Source organism: Myotis yumanensis, unplaced genomic scaffold, assembly GCF_028538775.1.
Source record: "Myotis yumanensis isolate MYYU_CA2020_CCGP unplaced genomic scaffold, mMyoYum1.0.hap1 SCAF_2, whole genome shotgun sequence".
NCBI classification, from domain to species: Eukaryota; Metazoa; Chordata; class Mammalia; order Chiroptera; family Vespertilionidae; genus Myotis; species Myotis yumanensis.
Window position 1 is genome coordinate 143,939,742 of NW_027223753.1, and position 18,416 is coordinate 143,958,157.

Genomic DNA, 18,416 nt, shown 5'->3' on the forward strand with positions numbered 1-18,416 from the left:
CTTTATTAGTCAAAACACAGTATCAGGCCAAAGTAATGATTGATTTTCTCTTGCTGCTTATAAAGAACTTCACCTGCAGTGTTTATCCAGCTGTTCACCAACTTTGATAATGGGAGTTAATTATTTTGCGGGACTATGGAAGCAGAAAACCAGAAACACACACACACGTGTGTGCAAACTTTTCCTATTTCCCAGGTCTTTCTATTAAAAAGCAGCACCACAGGTTATGAAACAGCTTACTATTCACCTGTGAAATTTATAATATTAAGACACTAGAATTTTGAACTAAAAAGTATGTCACATTAAACCTTTTGTGTAACAGCCTCTAATTAGAAAATCACACTATGCACAAAAATTTAATGTCACAGAATAGATTATCTTTTAAACTTTATCCTACTAGGTTGTAATTTATTGAAGCTAATGCTCCATATATTTCATTATCAAAATATACAGCAAATAGCCACCTACAGGAGAAAAATATATTTTTTTATTACAATATATCTCTAAAGAGAAACAGTTAAATATAGAACTACGTTGTGTGGTCACAAAGCTAATTACTCATATTTGCATATTTCCCAGTTTTAGCAACTACAGAACACTGTGGCATGCTTTTGTCTATTTCCCCCTGCCATATGTACTAGTCTACGCACATTTCCCCTTATATTGATTCTTTAAAAAAATTAGGTTGCAGAGTATGTAAGCAATCTCAAATGGTCTGTGAATGAAACAGTGTATAAATAAACAGCCACATATTCCAGTAACAAAAACTCACACATATTTAAATTTACTGACAAACAATAAGGTATACGTAAAGAAAATAGTTTTACGATTCATACAGCTTGCTTTGCAAAAAAATACTGAAGGTATTTTCTCTAATGATCATAAATATTTTTCTAACTTAAAATATGTGAAGGAGCCGAAACCGGTTTGGCTCGGTGGATAGAGCATCGGCTTGCGGACTGAAAGGTCCCAGGTTCGATTCCGGTCAAGGGCATGTACCTGGGTTGTGGGCACATCCCCAGTGGGAGATGTGCAGGAGGCAGCTGATCGATGTTTCTCGCTCATCAATGTTTCTAACTCTCTATCTCTCTCCCTTCCTCTGTAAAAAATCAACAAAATATATTAAAAAAAAATATGTGAAGGTACAGGAGAGGTAGTTCTGTTATCATTCCAACCTTAAGCTATCTGCTAAATTATCTGATTCATTCAAATACTTTTTTAGCCCTAAGTGTCGGGCACCATGCCAGGCACATAGGTAACGTGAAGATCTAAATCATAAGGATGTGACCCAAAGAGCTTAGAGTCCATAAGGAGATCTAAGACAAGTTCACTAATGATTCAAGATGAAAGTTCCATAGGTCCCACAGTGAGAGATTCATTTTAAGAGGGAAGAGAAATGAAGAAATTGGCATTAAGCAAGGTGTTACGAAGAACTAGAAGGTCTGGGCTATCAGTGGCTCAAAAATATTTGTCAAATGGGAAGGTGGTGTCTTTTAGACAGAGTAAACAGTGTGAATAAAGCATGAGATGTCCAGAGGAAAGTGGGGTTAAAAAGACAAGTTGGAGCATTGTCTGTATTGCCCAATATAGTAGTCACCATGCGCATGTAGCTATTAAGTTTAAATTTCACTAAAATTCAGTTCCGCCATCACACATGTGAATATATAGACCCTTACATCACCACATGAAGTTCTATTGGACAGTGATCATCTAGATCCTGAAGACTTGGGTAATAGGTCAAATATTTGTGAATAGGAAGAAGGAGGGAGAAAAATACCACATAAAGAAGTTAGAAGACTTGTCGTTCATGTAGGTGAGAATAAAGCACTGAACTACTGAAAAGACAGGAGAGGTTTCAAGTGTAAAATAAAAAGAATAGGAGAGTAAAAGACACTGCAATAGTGTAACTGGAAACACTGGTTGATGGTGCTTGAGGAAAAAAATAAAAAGGTTTACTTCACATTTCTGGTATTCTAATATTTCAGAGAAGCTTATAAATGGACCTTCAGCATACATTATTTTACATTATGGTGACCTGTTATTGTAAAGCCTTAATGTGTGTGAAGGTTCTAGTTGACTTCCTCTAAAAATAGGGCAAGAAACTTCCCACCTAGACTTAAGGAATTAACACAGCCAGCCAACTTTAGCATACATACACACCTGTGTACTTCCACACAGGTGTTCCACACCAAACACAAAGTATGCTTCTTCATATCAAAATTTGAAACAAAGAAATTTAGATTTGTTGGATCTGTTTTTTATAAATCTTTGCAATGATGATAAGATAATTTATTCTCAGCTCTCTACAATAAAATATATAATTTTCTATAATGTAACTAAGTGGGACCAGATCAACTTATACTGAAAGAAACAGTACACATTTGTTAAAAACTGTACTTAAAGAAAATTTCAGATGACCACTTCAAATCTACTAGAACACAAGTGCCTGAACAATGCTCTCATAGATTTTTTTGTAGACTATATTTAGTACATGAAGATATAACTTGATAAAAGTCTGAGGGCCAGCTATTGACACCATTACTTCAATTCTCTGAATGGAATAATGGTCACATGAACTTGAGAGCACCATCACCTGAAGAATCCATTCTAATTCAGACAGATTCAGAACCTAGTGAGTCTGCATTACAAGGAACTCTGATTTCTGATAATTCCGATACTAATTGAAAGAAGAGGCAGGGTGGCTTGTTAGAAATTTTTAAAAAAGGTTTCAACCTAATGGAGGGATGAGAAGATCATAATCAGAGGGCGTCCTGTTGAGTGAAGAACCATGCTTTGGATTGTCCCGAGTTGGAGGCCTGGCAGGTGGTAATGGCACTGGATCAGAGGCTGAATCAAAAACATCGCCTAGAGGATAACACAAAATCTTAATGTATTTTCAGTTCAACATTGGCATGGACTTTTGCCTTTAAATTCTGACCATTAAGATGTAGAATACCAAGAGAATATGTATTATACATACCCTTTATATATATGCCTAACTCAGGCATGTTTGATTTCTTCATCTCTGAAGATGTACCATGTGTTCCATTCAATATACAATGACCATTATCATAAGACCTATGGCAGAGATCAGAGGATAAAAATCATAAGGATAATTACTTTCCATTTAAAAGTCACTTGGGAGGGTGATGGGAACTAGCAACCCAGCTCATATAATAAAGTTTGAAAATAAATATAATTAAGTTGCTTTTCTGGGAAAAGTACAAGTAATATTATCTAGATACTCTTACCCAAATATTTTTATAAAGTAGAATATCCATGGAACACAAATTATCTTTTTTAAAAAAAATATATTTTATTGATTTTTCACAGAGAGGAAGGGAGAGGGATAGAGAGTTAGAAACATCGATGAGAGAGAAACATTGATCAGCTGCCTCCTGGATACCCCCAACTGGGGATGTGCCCACAACCAAGGTACATGCCCTTGACCGGAATTGAACCTGGGACCTTTCAGTCCACAGGCTGACGCTCTATCCACTGAGCCAAACTGGTCAGGGCACAAATTATCTTTTTTAAGTGAAACTAAGAATTACAATAATCACAAAAACTGTTGTACTTGAAACACATCTTTGAAATTAACATACTGTTTTGAAAGAGTTCACTAATACTTTGTCAAGCTTTTGAAGAAAAAAATGTAATAAAGCAAAAAAAATACATTATTTAACATATTTTTATTTCTGTAATTTGAGCTGTCTTTATAACAAACTAGAGCCCAACAAAGATGGAGAATAATATTAAATGATCAGTAATTGCATTAAAATTCTGACGGGCAGCCTGGCTGGTGTGCTCAGTGGTTCAGCGTCCAACCATGAAATAGGAGGTCATGGATTGATTCCCAGTCAGGACACATGCCCGGGTTGGAGGCTCGATTCCCGGTAGGACGCGTGCAGGAGGTAGCTGATTGATGTTTCTCTCTCATCTATGTGTCTATCTCTCTAGCCCTCTCCCTTCCTCTCTCTCTCTCTCTCTAAAAAAAAAAACAAAAACAACATATTAAAAGAAGTCATTAAAAAAATCTGATAGGCATATTCAGACCTAGAGTCTACAGTATAATTTCACTGCTGCCAAGAACAAGACACTGGCAGTTCTGACAACTGTACAAAAATGACTTTAGCAAAAGTCTTGGGTACACAACAAATATTTTGATCTAGGTGTCTATAAAGAATAATACTAAAAATTATTTTTGCTGTTGAAATCATACTATGAACACAATGGGTAAAATTGGGGCATGGGAAGACAGCAACAGGAAGAGAAGATACAGACCATGTGTTGTCTTCAGAATATAGCTATGTAACAATGAACTCTGTTCATCAACTTCTGCTCACAAAGAGCTATATAGAAAGCAGAGTTTAGATTTTACTTTTCTCTAATTTACTCTGAATTCTTGGGGCAAAATAGAATTACATACACAATGGAGGAGATAGTGGATATTTAAATAGTTATTGCAAGAGTGCTTAATTTGTAATTCATTTCCATTCTCTCAGGTAGCCACCTCTTTTCAAGGGGCCAGAGATGTTTCATTTAAAAATAGTTAGCATGTATTGAATTTTCATAATAATGATGGATTTTTACTGAAACTCAATTGAATTATTCATCTACTGTTTAACTTTTCCCACATATTGACAATTTGCTTCTTCTGATGTTCCAAAGGGTAAGGAGGAACAGAGGAGAAAGAACTGTTTAAGCTTAAAGAGTGTTTTGTAGAGGACATAAGAAGATACTTCATCCATCAGCTTTCAAGAACAAATTAGATAAAAAATGCACTCCAATTAAGTTTAGGGATTATCAACATTTATTACTTCTCTATAACAGTACAAAGATGGTAATGGTGGACATAATTCAATTTTATTTTCTAGATTTGGGAGGCCTGCCATCAAATAGCTCATCCAATATGATGTGACAATTAAAATTTAAAATATTAAAATTATACCCCTCACTTCTCCAGCAATGAAAAATAATGAGATACCAGGTAGACAGAAATATTTCACCTTATTTCAGTTTTTAAAAATTACTACACATTTGTAAGAGTCAAAGGAATTGAAAATTGTAATAATTTGTATTTGATGTAAAGGAATAACTTTTTTTCTCTTTTAAGAGTAGTAGACACTTGGTTATCCTGATACAATAAATGCCTTGAAGTTATTTCTTTGTCTTCTTAATGATACTATTTTAGCAGCAAATGTCTAAAACACCAGCAATTAGCTTTGAAATATGAAGCCCTGGACTTCAGAATGTTAATAATCCCAGTTAATAACTCAGCAGAGTGTTGATAATTCCAACCAGGATCACTCATTAAGACAGATCTTTGGTTAAAATGAAGAGTTGCTTTTCTTTTCCAAGCATTGCATTTTCTGTCTCAGTACAATACTCAGAGAAAGGCATTAAGAACATTTTTAGATTTCTCATCTGAAAAGGGAACACTGCACACATAAAATGCTTTCCGTTGACTGACTAGACCTCAAAAGGAAACAGTACACTCAGTAAAGATGGCATAGATGATTGAAGTGTTCAACGGCTCTCCTATCTCTCAATCAAGAGACACTGGCAGGCAGAAGGCTGGGCCACAGCAGCAGTGGAACCCCAGTTTATGTTCCCAGCACAGCTCCAGGGACGTTATTACACAAAGAAAACTGAGGCTTAGAAAGTAAGTTTTGAAACTGAGATTTCACTTATTGAATACCTCATATATGTCAGGCTTTAAAAAAATAAATAATAATATATTATGGTTTACTAATTCAATTAAATAAAGACAAGCTAATATTTCAATACACAACACCCATTTTTAATAACTCATATACTTCAATGGAGCTGCTACTTCAAAAATCAAGGATGTCTCCAGTGTAGTGAGAATAAATAACTGACAAGAAAAAACACTATTCCTCACATTCTTATTTGATCCAAGCAAAAGGGAGATAGATAGTACCTGATAAAAGGCAGTTAAGAGAAAAAGTTTTAGGGTTTTTTTCTCTTTTCCTTCAAGATCTGAATAGAAGGAGGTAGCACATCAAGATGGGAAATGAATAGAAATTACACTACTCTTTATGTCATGAAGAAAAATTCTAAGGATGGTTGGCATAATACCTTAGTTTCTAAGCACAAATTTTTCCTCATGAGATATGTACTTAGAACTTATAAAAATGGATTGAAATTGGCTTATGGAAAATTCATGAATTAATCACTACTATAGGTAGCCATCAACAAAATTTGATCAGAGTACAATTTGTTTTTAGGGAGAGAGGGCAACAAAATGTCCCGTTAGACTTACTGGTCAACTGAATTAGTCAAAGGACTTGCTGAAAAATCTATCTTTTAGTTTTTTCTGAAAATAATTCAAAAAACAGTATATAGAAAGAAGAGGCTTTGAGCAAGAAAGCAAGGATTTTTAATAAATAGATATGACTTAATTGCTTAAAAATGATAATGTATATGCAGAAGTGAGAAGATTAAAAAGGTGCCCACATTCTTACCTAAGAGGAGGTTTTACATTATGACAATGAGATGGCTGTGAATTCAGGGAAACAGGATGGGATGAAGGAATCTTATATTCATCATCATCTTCCTCTACTGGGTCTCTTGTTTTCTCTGAAAGACAATTTGCTAATGGACCAGTACACCTACCAGAGGGGGAAAAAAAAATCCAGTCTAGTATAAGCATACTAATTTAGAACAAGTACGTCTGATGTGACATAATCAAATTAAAGAAGCTACTTTGTCATGTGTATTCATTTTTTAATTACAAGGTAATAGAAGAAGGGCTGTTCTTATGCTACATACAAAGAAAAGAATGTTCAATCTTTTGTTAAGATTCTATTGATGAAATAAAAGAATTGTTATACTTATAATTTTAAATGTCACAGTAAGAAAAACTAGTAACCTGTCAAAATAATCTTGGAGTTGTAAAAGAAAATGCATAAAATTGTTCAAACCAAAGCTACTAAAATATTAATATTTTGTTCCAATTTAACTTACATCAGTAAATTAAGATAACTTATATGTATATGCATGGGAGCTTTATATATTAATGAAGTTCTTATAGAAAGGTCAAACTTTCTGTCTTTTGTAAATATTACATATAGTTGAAAAAAAATCCAGTTTAATTAAATGAAACAATTCTTCCTCCTGTGAAGTCACAGTTCAAATTAATATTTTTTTTTCCAAATACAACCAAGAAATAAAAATGACCAAAATAATTAGAAGTAGATAATGAGAAAACTAATTAAGTTGTTGAGGTACAGTACATTATTTTTTTGGCTTAAATTCCCTAAATGAAAATGAGTAAGATGATCACCTAATATATGTTCAAGCATTTTATTCATCCATGAAAGTAAATAAATTGAACAAAGCCGAGCAAACAAAAACCTTCTGTTTTCACATTTGTTGCTACTGGAGTTTAACCCTTGCTGATGCAAGAGAGAAATGCCAAATTAGAAACTCACTAACCTATCCTGATCAACTTTAGGACAACCAACCAGTTTGCAAGACATTGGAGATACATATGGAGCCAAAACTTTTTGTTAATCATCATGAACTTCATGGCAAATCTATTTCATTAAATTAAAAAATAAAAATAAAATATCTTTGTGTCTGCAATTTTGAAGCACCTTCTGTAGAGGGAGCAAGAGTCCTTTGGTATGTTCGCCATCAAGCAAGCCTGAAATAACTTTCACTTTGATCTTCTCACTAGTTAGAATGAAAACAATTTTAAGGGCTTTCTTTGTGTCCATTATAAGATGCTTTGAAAACCTGAAGGTTTTCAAGTTTTAATGATATCTGAGTCTCTAGGAAGTTCAGAAATCAAAGAAAAATTTCTTATAAGATTTTTCAAAAGTATATTTTTACCCATCTTTGGAGACTTTTTCAATACTGATTTTGAATTCTTGTCTGAGCGACCTTGGAATTCAAATGACAGTTCATGGTGGGATGAAAGCACAGTGATGCAGTGACCAAGTCCACTGTCAGTGCCTGGAGCACAAGCTAATAACCTTATTAATAAACTAAGGATTACCCCTTCCATGGTGTAACCTTGGGAGTTGTACATTCCAAATGAAGGCCAGTGAGGATATGGACTGCAACTTGATGACTTGATTAGAGCAGGGATTTCAAACACAACCTTTCCACAAACTCTTATAAACATGAACATATCAATTTAGCTAACTCAAGGACCAGAGTGGGTTGGTTCTAAATGAAATGAGAAAATTATATACCCTTTCTATGCCCTAATACTTTCATTCATAATGAAACTTTTTTCATATGCAATTCAAATATATACTGTGTAAAGAATAAGACCTATTGACCAAATATTCAACAATCATATCAATGTCAGGAATGTTCTACTACCTGCCTGATGCAGGCGACTTCCGGAGATTTAAGTTTTTAAAGGAGCACTGCATTATGAGACTAGAATAGACAATTTTGAAATCACATCAGTTGCGGCTGGTTCTATATTTTCTCTTCATTGATAAAGAATGCCACCCTTTTCTCTCCCTTCCGTCTCCCCTCCCCTCCCCTCCCCTCCCCTTCCCTCCCCTCCTCTTCTCTTCTCCCCCCCCCCCCCTCTCTCTCTCTCTCTCTCTCTCTCTCTCCTGCAAATCAACAGAGGGAGTATTTCTGAAGGAAATGAAAATCAAAGCAGGGAAGGCTAGGCACTTGACTGGGAAGGGGGCATAGAGGATATCTCTGTACCTTCTCCTCAGTTTTGTTCTGAAACTAAAACTGCTCTAAAAAATAGTCTTAATTAAAAATAGACTGGAAGAGGAAGGTACAATGAAGATAAAGAAGTTGTATACAAAATACCAAAAGAGAAATCTTGATTCATGCAAACAATTACAATATGTGTAATTATATGTGGGAATTTTTTTTCCTCTTCACAAACTCATTCAAGAAGTAGGTTCAATTTAAATTGCAACTAAATAAGTGGTAAAATAATTAAAGAATTTTCATTAGCAATCATGTACATTTACTTTACTTCTGGAGAAAATATCTAACTTTGGGACACGGGAAAATGTGCAGCCACTGATTTAGTGTAAGGGAAAATTTTAGGATACCAGTTAAATAAAATGAAGCAAATTCTATTTGGCTGGTTCCAAGTTAAAGATGCCAAGTGAACCATCCTACCACTTACACCTATTGCTTCACTTTCTTTATATTATCATCACACGCTGACGGAGTGTTCTGCACTGTGGCTGCCACTGCTGAGCTAATACACTGGTAATGCACAGGACACATACTCTCAAATATGTACAGCCGTCCTCACCACAACCTTGTAAAATTCATTGTGTGCTAGTTATTTGAGCCATCACTGAGTAATACATCCATTTTCTTCGTGTACACATTTAAAACAAACAAAGACTATGTGATCTAACGCTATTCTTAGTGATTTTTATATTTTGAAACTGAAGGCGCATAGGTGCATTCCTTGGAAGCATGTCAAAGTCACGGCTGGCGGACTACGACTATGACATGCTTGCTACAGCATCCTATATTCCTGGTGTGAGGCATACAGGGTGGGCAAAAGCAGGTCTATAGCTGTGAATACATGAAACACAGAGATTATTCTTGTATTATTATTTATTTGTTGTTATATTATTTTCCATATGAACAATGTATAATCAGAGGAGGGCCTTCTACAAATCCCATTGGCTTTACCTATATAACATACTTCAGACATCACCCTAGCAAGTTCTTTCCTTCTCTTCATTTGAGCAATTCTTTTTTATTAAATTTACTGGGGTGACACCTATAATAATAAAAGCATAATATGCAAATCAACGGAACAGCCGAACAGAGAACAACCCTCCAGGTGACTATGCTGTGACACGTACTGGTGCCAGGCCAGCCAAGGCAGGTGCGATGCGATTGGTTGGGGGGCCCCACCATCGCCCCACGATTGCCCCACAGAAGGAGGTCCAGGCCACCGGCCAGCAACACTGTGGTGGGTGGGTGGGGCCGGCCAGCAATCGCCCCGCAGAGGGAGGCCCAGGCCAGCCAAGCAATTGCACCCCACGCCTGTCATGAGGCGACTGGTGGTGGGGGAGTGGGGGAGGCGGTGCCGCTGCACAGATGGCAAGCAGTGGCAGGCGGGGGCGATGCCAGCTGTCAGCAGCCAGGGGAAGGAAAGCCCTGATAGGCCCTGATCACTAGCCAGGCCTAGGGACCCTACTCATGCACTGCGGAGTCCAATTGGCTGGATCCGGGCTGGTCGGCTCCCCCAACCTCCCGCAGCTCCTTCCCCTGGATGGCCCCGCCCCCAGTCGGCCCCCCCACTCCTGGCCCTGACAGGAGGGAAGAGGGAGCTGAATTCCTCGTGGAATCAGCCATTGGTTAGCTTTCTGCTGGCACCCTGACAACCCCAAATCCTATTCACCTGTACCCTGGACCTTGACAGGAGAGAGGAGGGAGCCCGCTTCCTCGTGGTCCCTCCCCCGTGCTGGCATTGGCAACAGAATATGTCTGAAGACCAACTATTGGCACAACATACCTCTGAAGCCTAAAGAGGCTGGCCTTGTTGACTGAATGTATCTGAAAACCAACTATTGGCAAAGGCCAGCCTGAGGGACCCCCCAAGTGCACGAATTTTGTGCACCAGGCCTCTAGTTGGTTAATAAAATTATATAGGTTTTAGTTGAGCAATTGTTTATACCTCGGTTAGTCCACCCACTTTTTCAGAAAGAAAGAAAAGTAGAAACATCCATCTTCACTTTCTATACATGAACCTCCTGTGACATTGCCCTTGACACAAACATGTCTTTTCTATTGTGTGTATTTAGTATATGCTTGCCCACTGACATTATATTTTTTATATAATCACCTAGGTCTCTCTTCTATTTCTGTTTTGAATTGCAAAATACTTAAGAGCAGATCCTGAATCAACAAAGGTCTGCCATGGTATCTATGTAGGGGAGTGCCCATAAGCTTTTAGAGGAAAATAATGAATGGTTATTAGAGAAATACATGACCAAGCTGTTAAGGGAAAGAGAAAAAACATTTTTAGGATCCTTTCATAATCTACAAAAGCATTTTAAATATAATATGTTATTTTTCTGGTTTTAAACATGTAAGATTCTTTTTTTAAGTATAAAGAAAAGGCATTTAAAAATATTTTATTAAAACTGAATCTTGCCAGCACCGGTTTGGCTCAGTGGATAGAGCGTCGGCCTGCGGACTGAGGGGTCCCAGGTTCGATTCTGGTCGGGGGCATGTACGTTGGTTGCGGGCACATCCCCGGTGGGACATGTGCAGGAGGCAGCTGATCGATGTTTCTCTCTCATCGATGTTTCTCACTCTCTATCCCTCTCCCTTCCTCTCTGTAAAAAATCAATAAAATATATTTAAAAAAAAAAAAAACTGAATCTTTAGAGCCTGCAATGGAAATTGGTCCATATTTTTTGTAACTATCCCAATTCTAACAGAGGAAATATCTAACTCAGAGAAATAATAGCCCGGAGAAGTGCGAACACCAACTATAGTTGAATTTGAAATGGCTACACATGTGCCACATGTGAGTCATTTCCCCGATATATCAGAGTAAGGCTTATAATATATGTATTAATTTTGAGGGTTCCAAGGAAAGTCAGTGTGGCATATTATTAGGTTTCATATGCTTAAATTATATGCATTTTCACTGACTTATTTTTAAATTGGAGAAACAAATTTCAAGTTACATTTTTAAATTAACTTCTTCAGGACCAGCATTACTTCTAATACTTTTAGGGTTTGCTTTAGCAATCAAAAAGATAAATGTTGAGGAAACTTGTACCTTTCTTGATACCCTAATTTTCCAATACATGTCAAACATTAAAGACTTCATGATGATATTTAAAGTGGCATTACTTACAATAGCAAAAAATAAAGAAAAATGACCCAAATGTTCCTCAGTGGAGATGTGCTTTACAATGGAATACTTACTCTGATCAATAAAAGGAACAAACTATTGATACACCTGACAACATGGCTAAATCTCAAATGCATTATGCTCCCCAAGAAAGAAACCAGATTCAAAAGGTTACATACTGTATGATTCTATTTTTATGACCTTCTGGATAAAGCAAAACTATATGGACATAAATCAGACTGGTAATTTCCATGGGTTTGCAGTGAGAGGAGAAATTCACACAAGACACAGAGGGATGTTTACTGAATAATGAATTGTCCTAGATCTTCATTGTGGTGGTGATTACATGACTATGAATTTGTTAAAACTCACAAAACTGTACATTAAACATTAGGGTGAGTTTTACTGCAAATAAATTATGCTTTAATAACAACTGGAAATATCGTATTTTATAATAAAATTTTATTTTAACTCTTTCAAAATATTGGCCATAAGCATCTTTTTACAAACAAATATGCTTAATATTCTTAGAGGCCTTCAAATCATTATTTCATTCATTTGAGCCTATGGAGAAATGTTAACAGAAACATAAGAAATGCTTGGATGTGGTGGAATACGTGAACATGTCCTTACTTAATATGAAAATAAAATCGCTTTCTAACCCTACACATTTTCTATCAACAGATCAATATGTTCATGGAGAAATGGAGAATATATGGTGGATTACACCTCCGTGGGACAAAAAAGAGACAGTATAGGGAATATGGTTTAGACTGCATCTTTAAACAGAATCCAGTGGCTCACATGTCCAATGAAGACTGCCTAATTGTTTGTGATCATAAATTACAGGTAACAGATTGGTCAGACTACTGGGATAATGTTAATACCAGTTCCCATCATAGCTTTTAGTTGGAGAAAATGAAAGATTAGTGGAATTAGTGGCATTTCCCCACCCAGATTATAGCCATCCTCCAAATGCCCGTATTATTTATTTTGTACCCTTTTCACACACTACTGCTCTTTTAGTTGAGGCTAGTTAAAAATGATATACTTGCAGCCCTCAATTCTTCTTATCCATGTGCCAACAACTAGGTTCCAGCAATTCCCCAACAAAACACTAGAAAACTTATGTTAGGATAGTCCAGCTGCTTTGTAGGAGGTTTAAACAAAATTTAACCCTTTTTCTGCATAATCACACTGATTTATAAATTACGTCTGAATTTCAAATACTGAATAATATCATTGGGTGCAAACCAAATGCACAAACATTTCTACATGATCCATCAATGAAAGAAAAATGTAATAGGGAGCACAACGAACAAAGTGGAAAGAAGGACCTGTCTCACACCACCCCCTCTATACCATGCCAACTGTTACTTACAGGGGACTGCCAGCTTTGGTAATAGTGCACTTTTCTATCTAGCAAAGGCAAAATAATAAACAAAAATATGTGCCAGGGGGTAGGGGAGGCCGGGGGAAGGTCAATGGGAAAAAAAAGGAGACATATGTACTACTATCTGTAATACTTTAAACAATAAAATAAAATTAAAAAAATAGTACATCAACTTAGCAAGTCTCAAAGGATTTTAAGGTAACAGAATGAAAGCTGGTACAAGGATTAATAAAAAACCAACAATGTTCACTCACTAGGGTTCACTAGGGTTAATAAAACAGAGTAATTCTTAATTATAGCTGTAACTTCCATTAAAAAAGTTTTCACCACATTATATTTAACTCGGTGATACTAATCCCCTCAACATCTCTAATTGAACTGGATTAATGTAAAACTGTAGTATACATTGCCTACATAATAACAGAAAATGTTTTCCTGCTCTTTTGACTTTAAGCATAAGAAAATGTAGACTGCTGTACACCATATATAAGATGAAAAATGTCCATCAGGCTCATTACCCCGAAGTTTTTAAAAATTACAATGTGATATTTGTTTTAATAGCTTCTGTAGCTTAGTACTTTTCTTCTTTTCTTTTTCTGTCATTTGCTCTCTAGTTAAAAAAGAAAGCAAAATAAAACAAAAACTTACAATGAATTTGCCCATCATTTCAGTCAAACTGGTCTAGCTTTACATTTTTACACTTACCTATCTATGCACCACTATTTAAAGACAACCACACTCCCTGGCACACACACGTGCCCAGGTGTGGACCTCTTAAATGACTCTTACTAGAAGGTGGCAGTAGTTGAGGCTGCATTTACAAATCTACATTTCTAGTTTATTTTCCCCAGCAGTTTAGTATATAAAGGGAAATTATTATAATAACTAATAAAAAGTGATGTTTACTAAAATTTTGCTACACAGAAATGTTCTAAATATGTTTTCTATGATATCATCATTTCAGGGGTAAAGAATATGTAGTTATCCTGAAGGTAATACTTTAAATATATAAGTTCCTACATTGTTAAAAATCTCATTAAATTACATTCATATGTCTAGAAATGTAACCAATCTACTAAATTTGGCGCAAGCCATGTAGAAATGAATTTATCAGCTTTAGATAGTACCTACTGAAATTTCCCCCTGCAAGGCGTTTACATGTCATAGGTGTTTGGTGATGTGCTAAACCACGGACCTTAACAAACCTGGGCTGGACTTACTGTGCAGCAGAAGGCAATACTACTGCATTTTCTTTCCCCTTGGAAACCCTAAGATGAAACTGTTCACTCATTTGTAGGGTCACCAGTGTTGGAGCCAACTTGATGACACATACTAATTGAAATATTTGCCTGAATATAATATTAAGTTTAAAGCTTGGATGGTATGGCCAGTTATCCCCTCAACATCTCTGTCTGAATATGTGTGTTGTGTTAACAGGCATTTCAAACTCAACAGATCCATAACTAGTAATTTTACCACCTCTACCCCTTCCCACACGTGCCCTGTCTTTGATATCCCCCACTTTTGTAAATGACACCAAACATTCACCAAGTTGTGTTTTTTTTTTAACCTATATAAGTGTCATCCCTGACTATCATACCTCAGAGACATCCAATTTATTAACAGGCATTACTGGATCCAAATGCAACCCAAAGCTGACCATGTAACTCCACCAGTATCATGTCAGTCAAAGCCCTGGCCATCTCTCACTGGTTTACCCATCAGATGACTGCAAGTCTCCACTGGTCTCTCTGCTCCCACTTTTGCTCTCCTAAATACTCTTCTCCACAGAGCAGCCAGTGAAACTCTAAACACACAAACCAGGATCAGGGCATAATGCTGATTAAAACCTTCCAATGGCTCCTAAAACTAACCAAATCAAAGTTCTTAGCATGGCATTAAACGCAGCAGAGGAGTTAACTTCTGCACACATTGTTCAACTCTAGCTGCATTGCCCGTCTGACTCACTGACCTTACTGTTTTGAATTTGAGTTCTGTTCCTGCGTTTCACCCAGACAACCTATTGGCTCTTTCTTTCCTTTGCAGGTTTCTGTTAAAATATTACCTTTCTCAATGAGCTCATTTAAAGCATAAAGCTCTCTATCACTATGTACCCCTTCACTCTCCCTCCTAGCTTTTACCACTGCCTGACAGTATACCACAGCTACTGGTTTCCTTTCTGTTCCCCCTAACTAGAGCATCGACTCCAAAGATGATGGGGCTCTATCTTGTTCACACTATATCTCCAGTCAGAACATGCAACTGAATGAAAATAGAATAGTTAGGCCAAATCTGATTCTCTATTCACTGAACCTAAAACATTAGCAACTTTATATGTTTAGAAAAGTATATGACAATAATCAACACCACCACCTCCAACAACAAAAGAGCCTTTGTACAAAAATATAAACCAAGTAATATTGGTTCATGTGTATTTGAAATCTTAATAGGTCAAAAAGTACACAAGATCCATCTCTAAAAGACCAGACACATAAAAATCTACACTAATAAAAGAGAAACATGGTAATTGGCGTACGACCGCTACCTTTTTCATTGGCTAATCAGTGAGTATATGCAAATTAACTGTCAGCAAAGATGGCGGCCGGCAGCCAGGCAGCTGGAAGGGAACATGAGGCTTGCTTGCTGCGGACTCCAATGTTCCCCGCCTGCCTTGCCGGCCTCTGAGCCGGCAGTTTGAAACATTCTAACAAATATAGAAGCTAAACAAACGGCCGGGATCTCAGAGCTGAAGTTATACATTGTTTCGATTATAGAACGCAAACAAACCAGCGGAAGCCTCAGAGCTAGAGCCAGAGCTAAAGCTGGCCCAGAATAAAAGAAAAAAGAAAAAAAGGAGCGGTTGGGAGCTTCAGTTAATCACCAGCCTTCAGGCAGCCCTCAGCCCCTCACCCAGACTGGCCAGGCACCCCAGTGGGGACCCCCACCCTGAAGGGTGTGTGACCAGCTGCAAACAGCCATCATCCCCTTATCCAGGCTGGCCAGGCACCCCAGTGGGGACCCCCACCCTGATCCAGGACGCCCTTTAGGTCAAACCAGCCAGCCCCCAGGCCTCTATCCTATATAGTAAAAGGGTAATATGCCTCCCAGCACTGGGATCAGCAGAGCTGCGAGGCCTCCTGGCAAAGGATCAGCGTGACAGAGGGCAGCGCTCAAACCCCCTGATCGCCCTGCGGCTCCGTGTGTGACAGGGGGCGGAGCCATAACCTCCCTATCCGCCCTGCTCTGTTCGTGACAGGGGAAGGCGCCCCAACCCCCTGATCAGCCCTGCTCTGTGCCTGATGGGGGGAGCTCCCCAACCCCCTGATCGCCCTGCAGCTCTGTGTGTGACAGGGTGCGGCACACCAACCCCCTGATCGGCCCTGCTCTGTGTGTGACAGGGTGCGGTGCCCCAACCCCCCACGCCCCACGGGCCCTGCTCTGTGTGTGACAGGGTAGAGCCATAACCTCTCCATCGGCCCTGCCCTGAGTGTGACAGTGGCGGTGCCCCAACCCCCTGATTGGCCCTGCTCTGTGGGTGATAGAGGGTGGCGTCCCAACCCCCCTCCACGGGCCTTGCTCTGTGTGTGACAGGGTAGAGCCATAACCTCCCCATTGGCCCTGCCCTGAGTGTGACAGGGTGCAGCGCCCCAACCCCCTGATCCACCCTGCTCTGTGTGTGACAGGGGGCGGTGCTCCAGCTCCCCTATCGGCCCTACTCTGTGAGTGACAGTGGGGAGCTCCCCAACCCCCTGATCGACTCTGCTCTGTGCGTGACAGGGTACGGAGCCCCAACCCCCCTGATGGGCCCTGCTCTGTGAGTGACAGGGGGCAGCGCCCCAACCCCCTGATTGGCCCTGCTCTGTGAGTGACAGGGGGCGGCGCTGCAACCTCCCCATCGACCCTGCCTTGAGTGTGACAGGGGGCGGTGCCCCAACCCCCCAATCGGCCCTACCCTGAGTGTGACTGAGGGTGGCATCGCAACCTCCCGATCCGCCCTGCTCTGTGCATGACAGGGTGGCGCCCCAACTCCCCAATCGGCCCTGCTCTGAGCCTGACCAGGGGCTGCACCTAGGGATTGGGCCTGCCCTCTGCCACCCGGGAGCAGGCCTAAGCCAGCAGGTCGTTATCTTCCGAGAGGTCCCAGACTGCGCGAGGGCACAGGCCGGGCTGGGGGACCCGCGCCCCCCCCCCCCCAGTGCACAAATTTTTGTGCACCGGGCCTCTAGTATTCTTATAAAAATAAACAAACAACGTTCCTCAGCATTCTAGAACATTCTCTTACCTGGAAACAATTATTCCACTATTACTTGCAATATTATTTTGCTTATTTCCAATATCTTATTTTGTCTTAAATAAAATAAATATTTTAACTGTTTAAGGTTATATTTAGTTTAATTTTGAAAAAATCAAATTAAGATTAAATATAATTTAGTAAAAATTTACACTACAAAGTAAACATAATCCACATAGGATTTTTTTATTCTTCCTCCCACCCCAAAATAATAAGTACCCATATCTCAAGGTTATATTTGAAATTTTATATTTGCAGCTAAATATCAATGTTAATTAAATAGAAACCATTTAGAAAACCATTTAAGAAAAAAATAAGTAAGTCTATACACACTAGTACAGTTTTGGCTTTTATGACAATATTTTTAAAAGAGAAATTATAGCTTCTTTTAGGTCTCAAGAGGTAATACACAATAAGTCACATAACTGCAAGCACACAGTTTTACAAGAAAGTAAACATCACAGAGTAGCCTCTTTTATCAAGTAAGTGGGAATCAGAACAGTGTTATATACTTTAACAATTACACCTCAGTAAACATTTACAAGAACATGGATAGATTTAAAGGTAAATGCTAGCTTTGACATTACTGAATTCAACACTGGGGCTTTTAACAGTTGTGAGACTGCAGAAGTCTATGTTAGGTAGTAATGTGTAATTTTCCTTTGGCCTGATTTTTGAAACAGGCACTAAGAGTCCAATATGCAAATAGGTACTTGAACATCCATCCAACTTCCCTATTTCAGTGAGTTACATTTTGCCCTCTGTTCTATGGTTATAGAACTCATTATACTCTGGTTATAAACTCAAATGAGGCAATAGTTGACAAAATATCAAAAAAACTTAAAAAAGCAGGGCAGTATCCAACTCAGACTGGCTTTAGC

The 18,416-nt window shown here is 38.4% G+C and overlaps 1 protein-coding gene across 6 annotated transcripts in view; it reads right to left on the reverse strand.

The window, feature by feature from the left end:
* CBLB (Cbl proto-oncogene B) overlaps positions 1-18,416 on the reverse strand; it is a 239,310-nt gene that overhangs the window by 23,641 nt on the left and 197,253 nt on the right. For 4 of the 6 annotated variants that reach the window (XM_070406125.1, XM_070406126.1, XM_070406127.1 and 1 more), the window contains exons 14-16: positions 6,489-6,635; positions 2,981-3,078; positions 2,734-2,865 (exon numbers count right to left, since the gene is read on the reverse strand). In XM_070406125.1, coding sequence (XP_070262226.1) covers positions 2,734-2,865; positions 2,981-3,078; positions 6,489-6,635 — 377 coding nt within the window. The remainder of the gene's footprint in view (positions 1-2,733; positions 2,866-2,980; positions 3,079-6,488; positions 6,636-18,416) is intronic. The other 2 variants (XM_070406128.1, XM_070406130.1) reach the window with 1 other exon arrangement.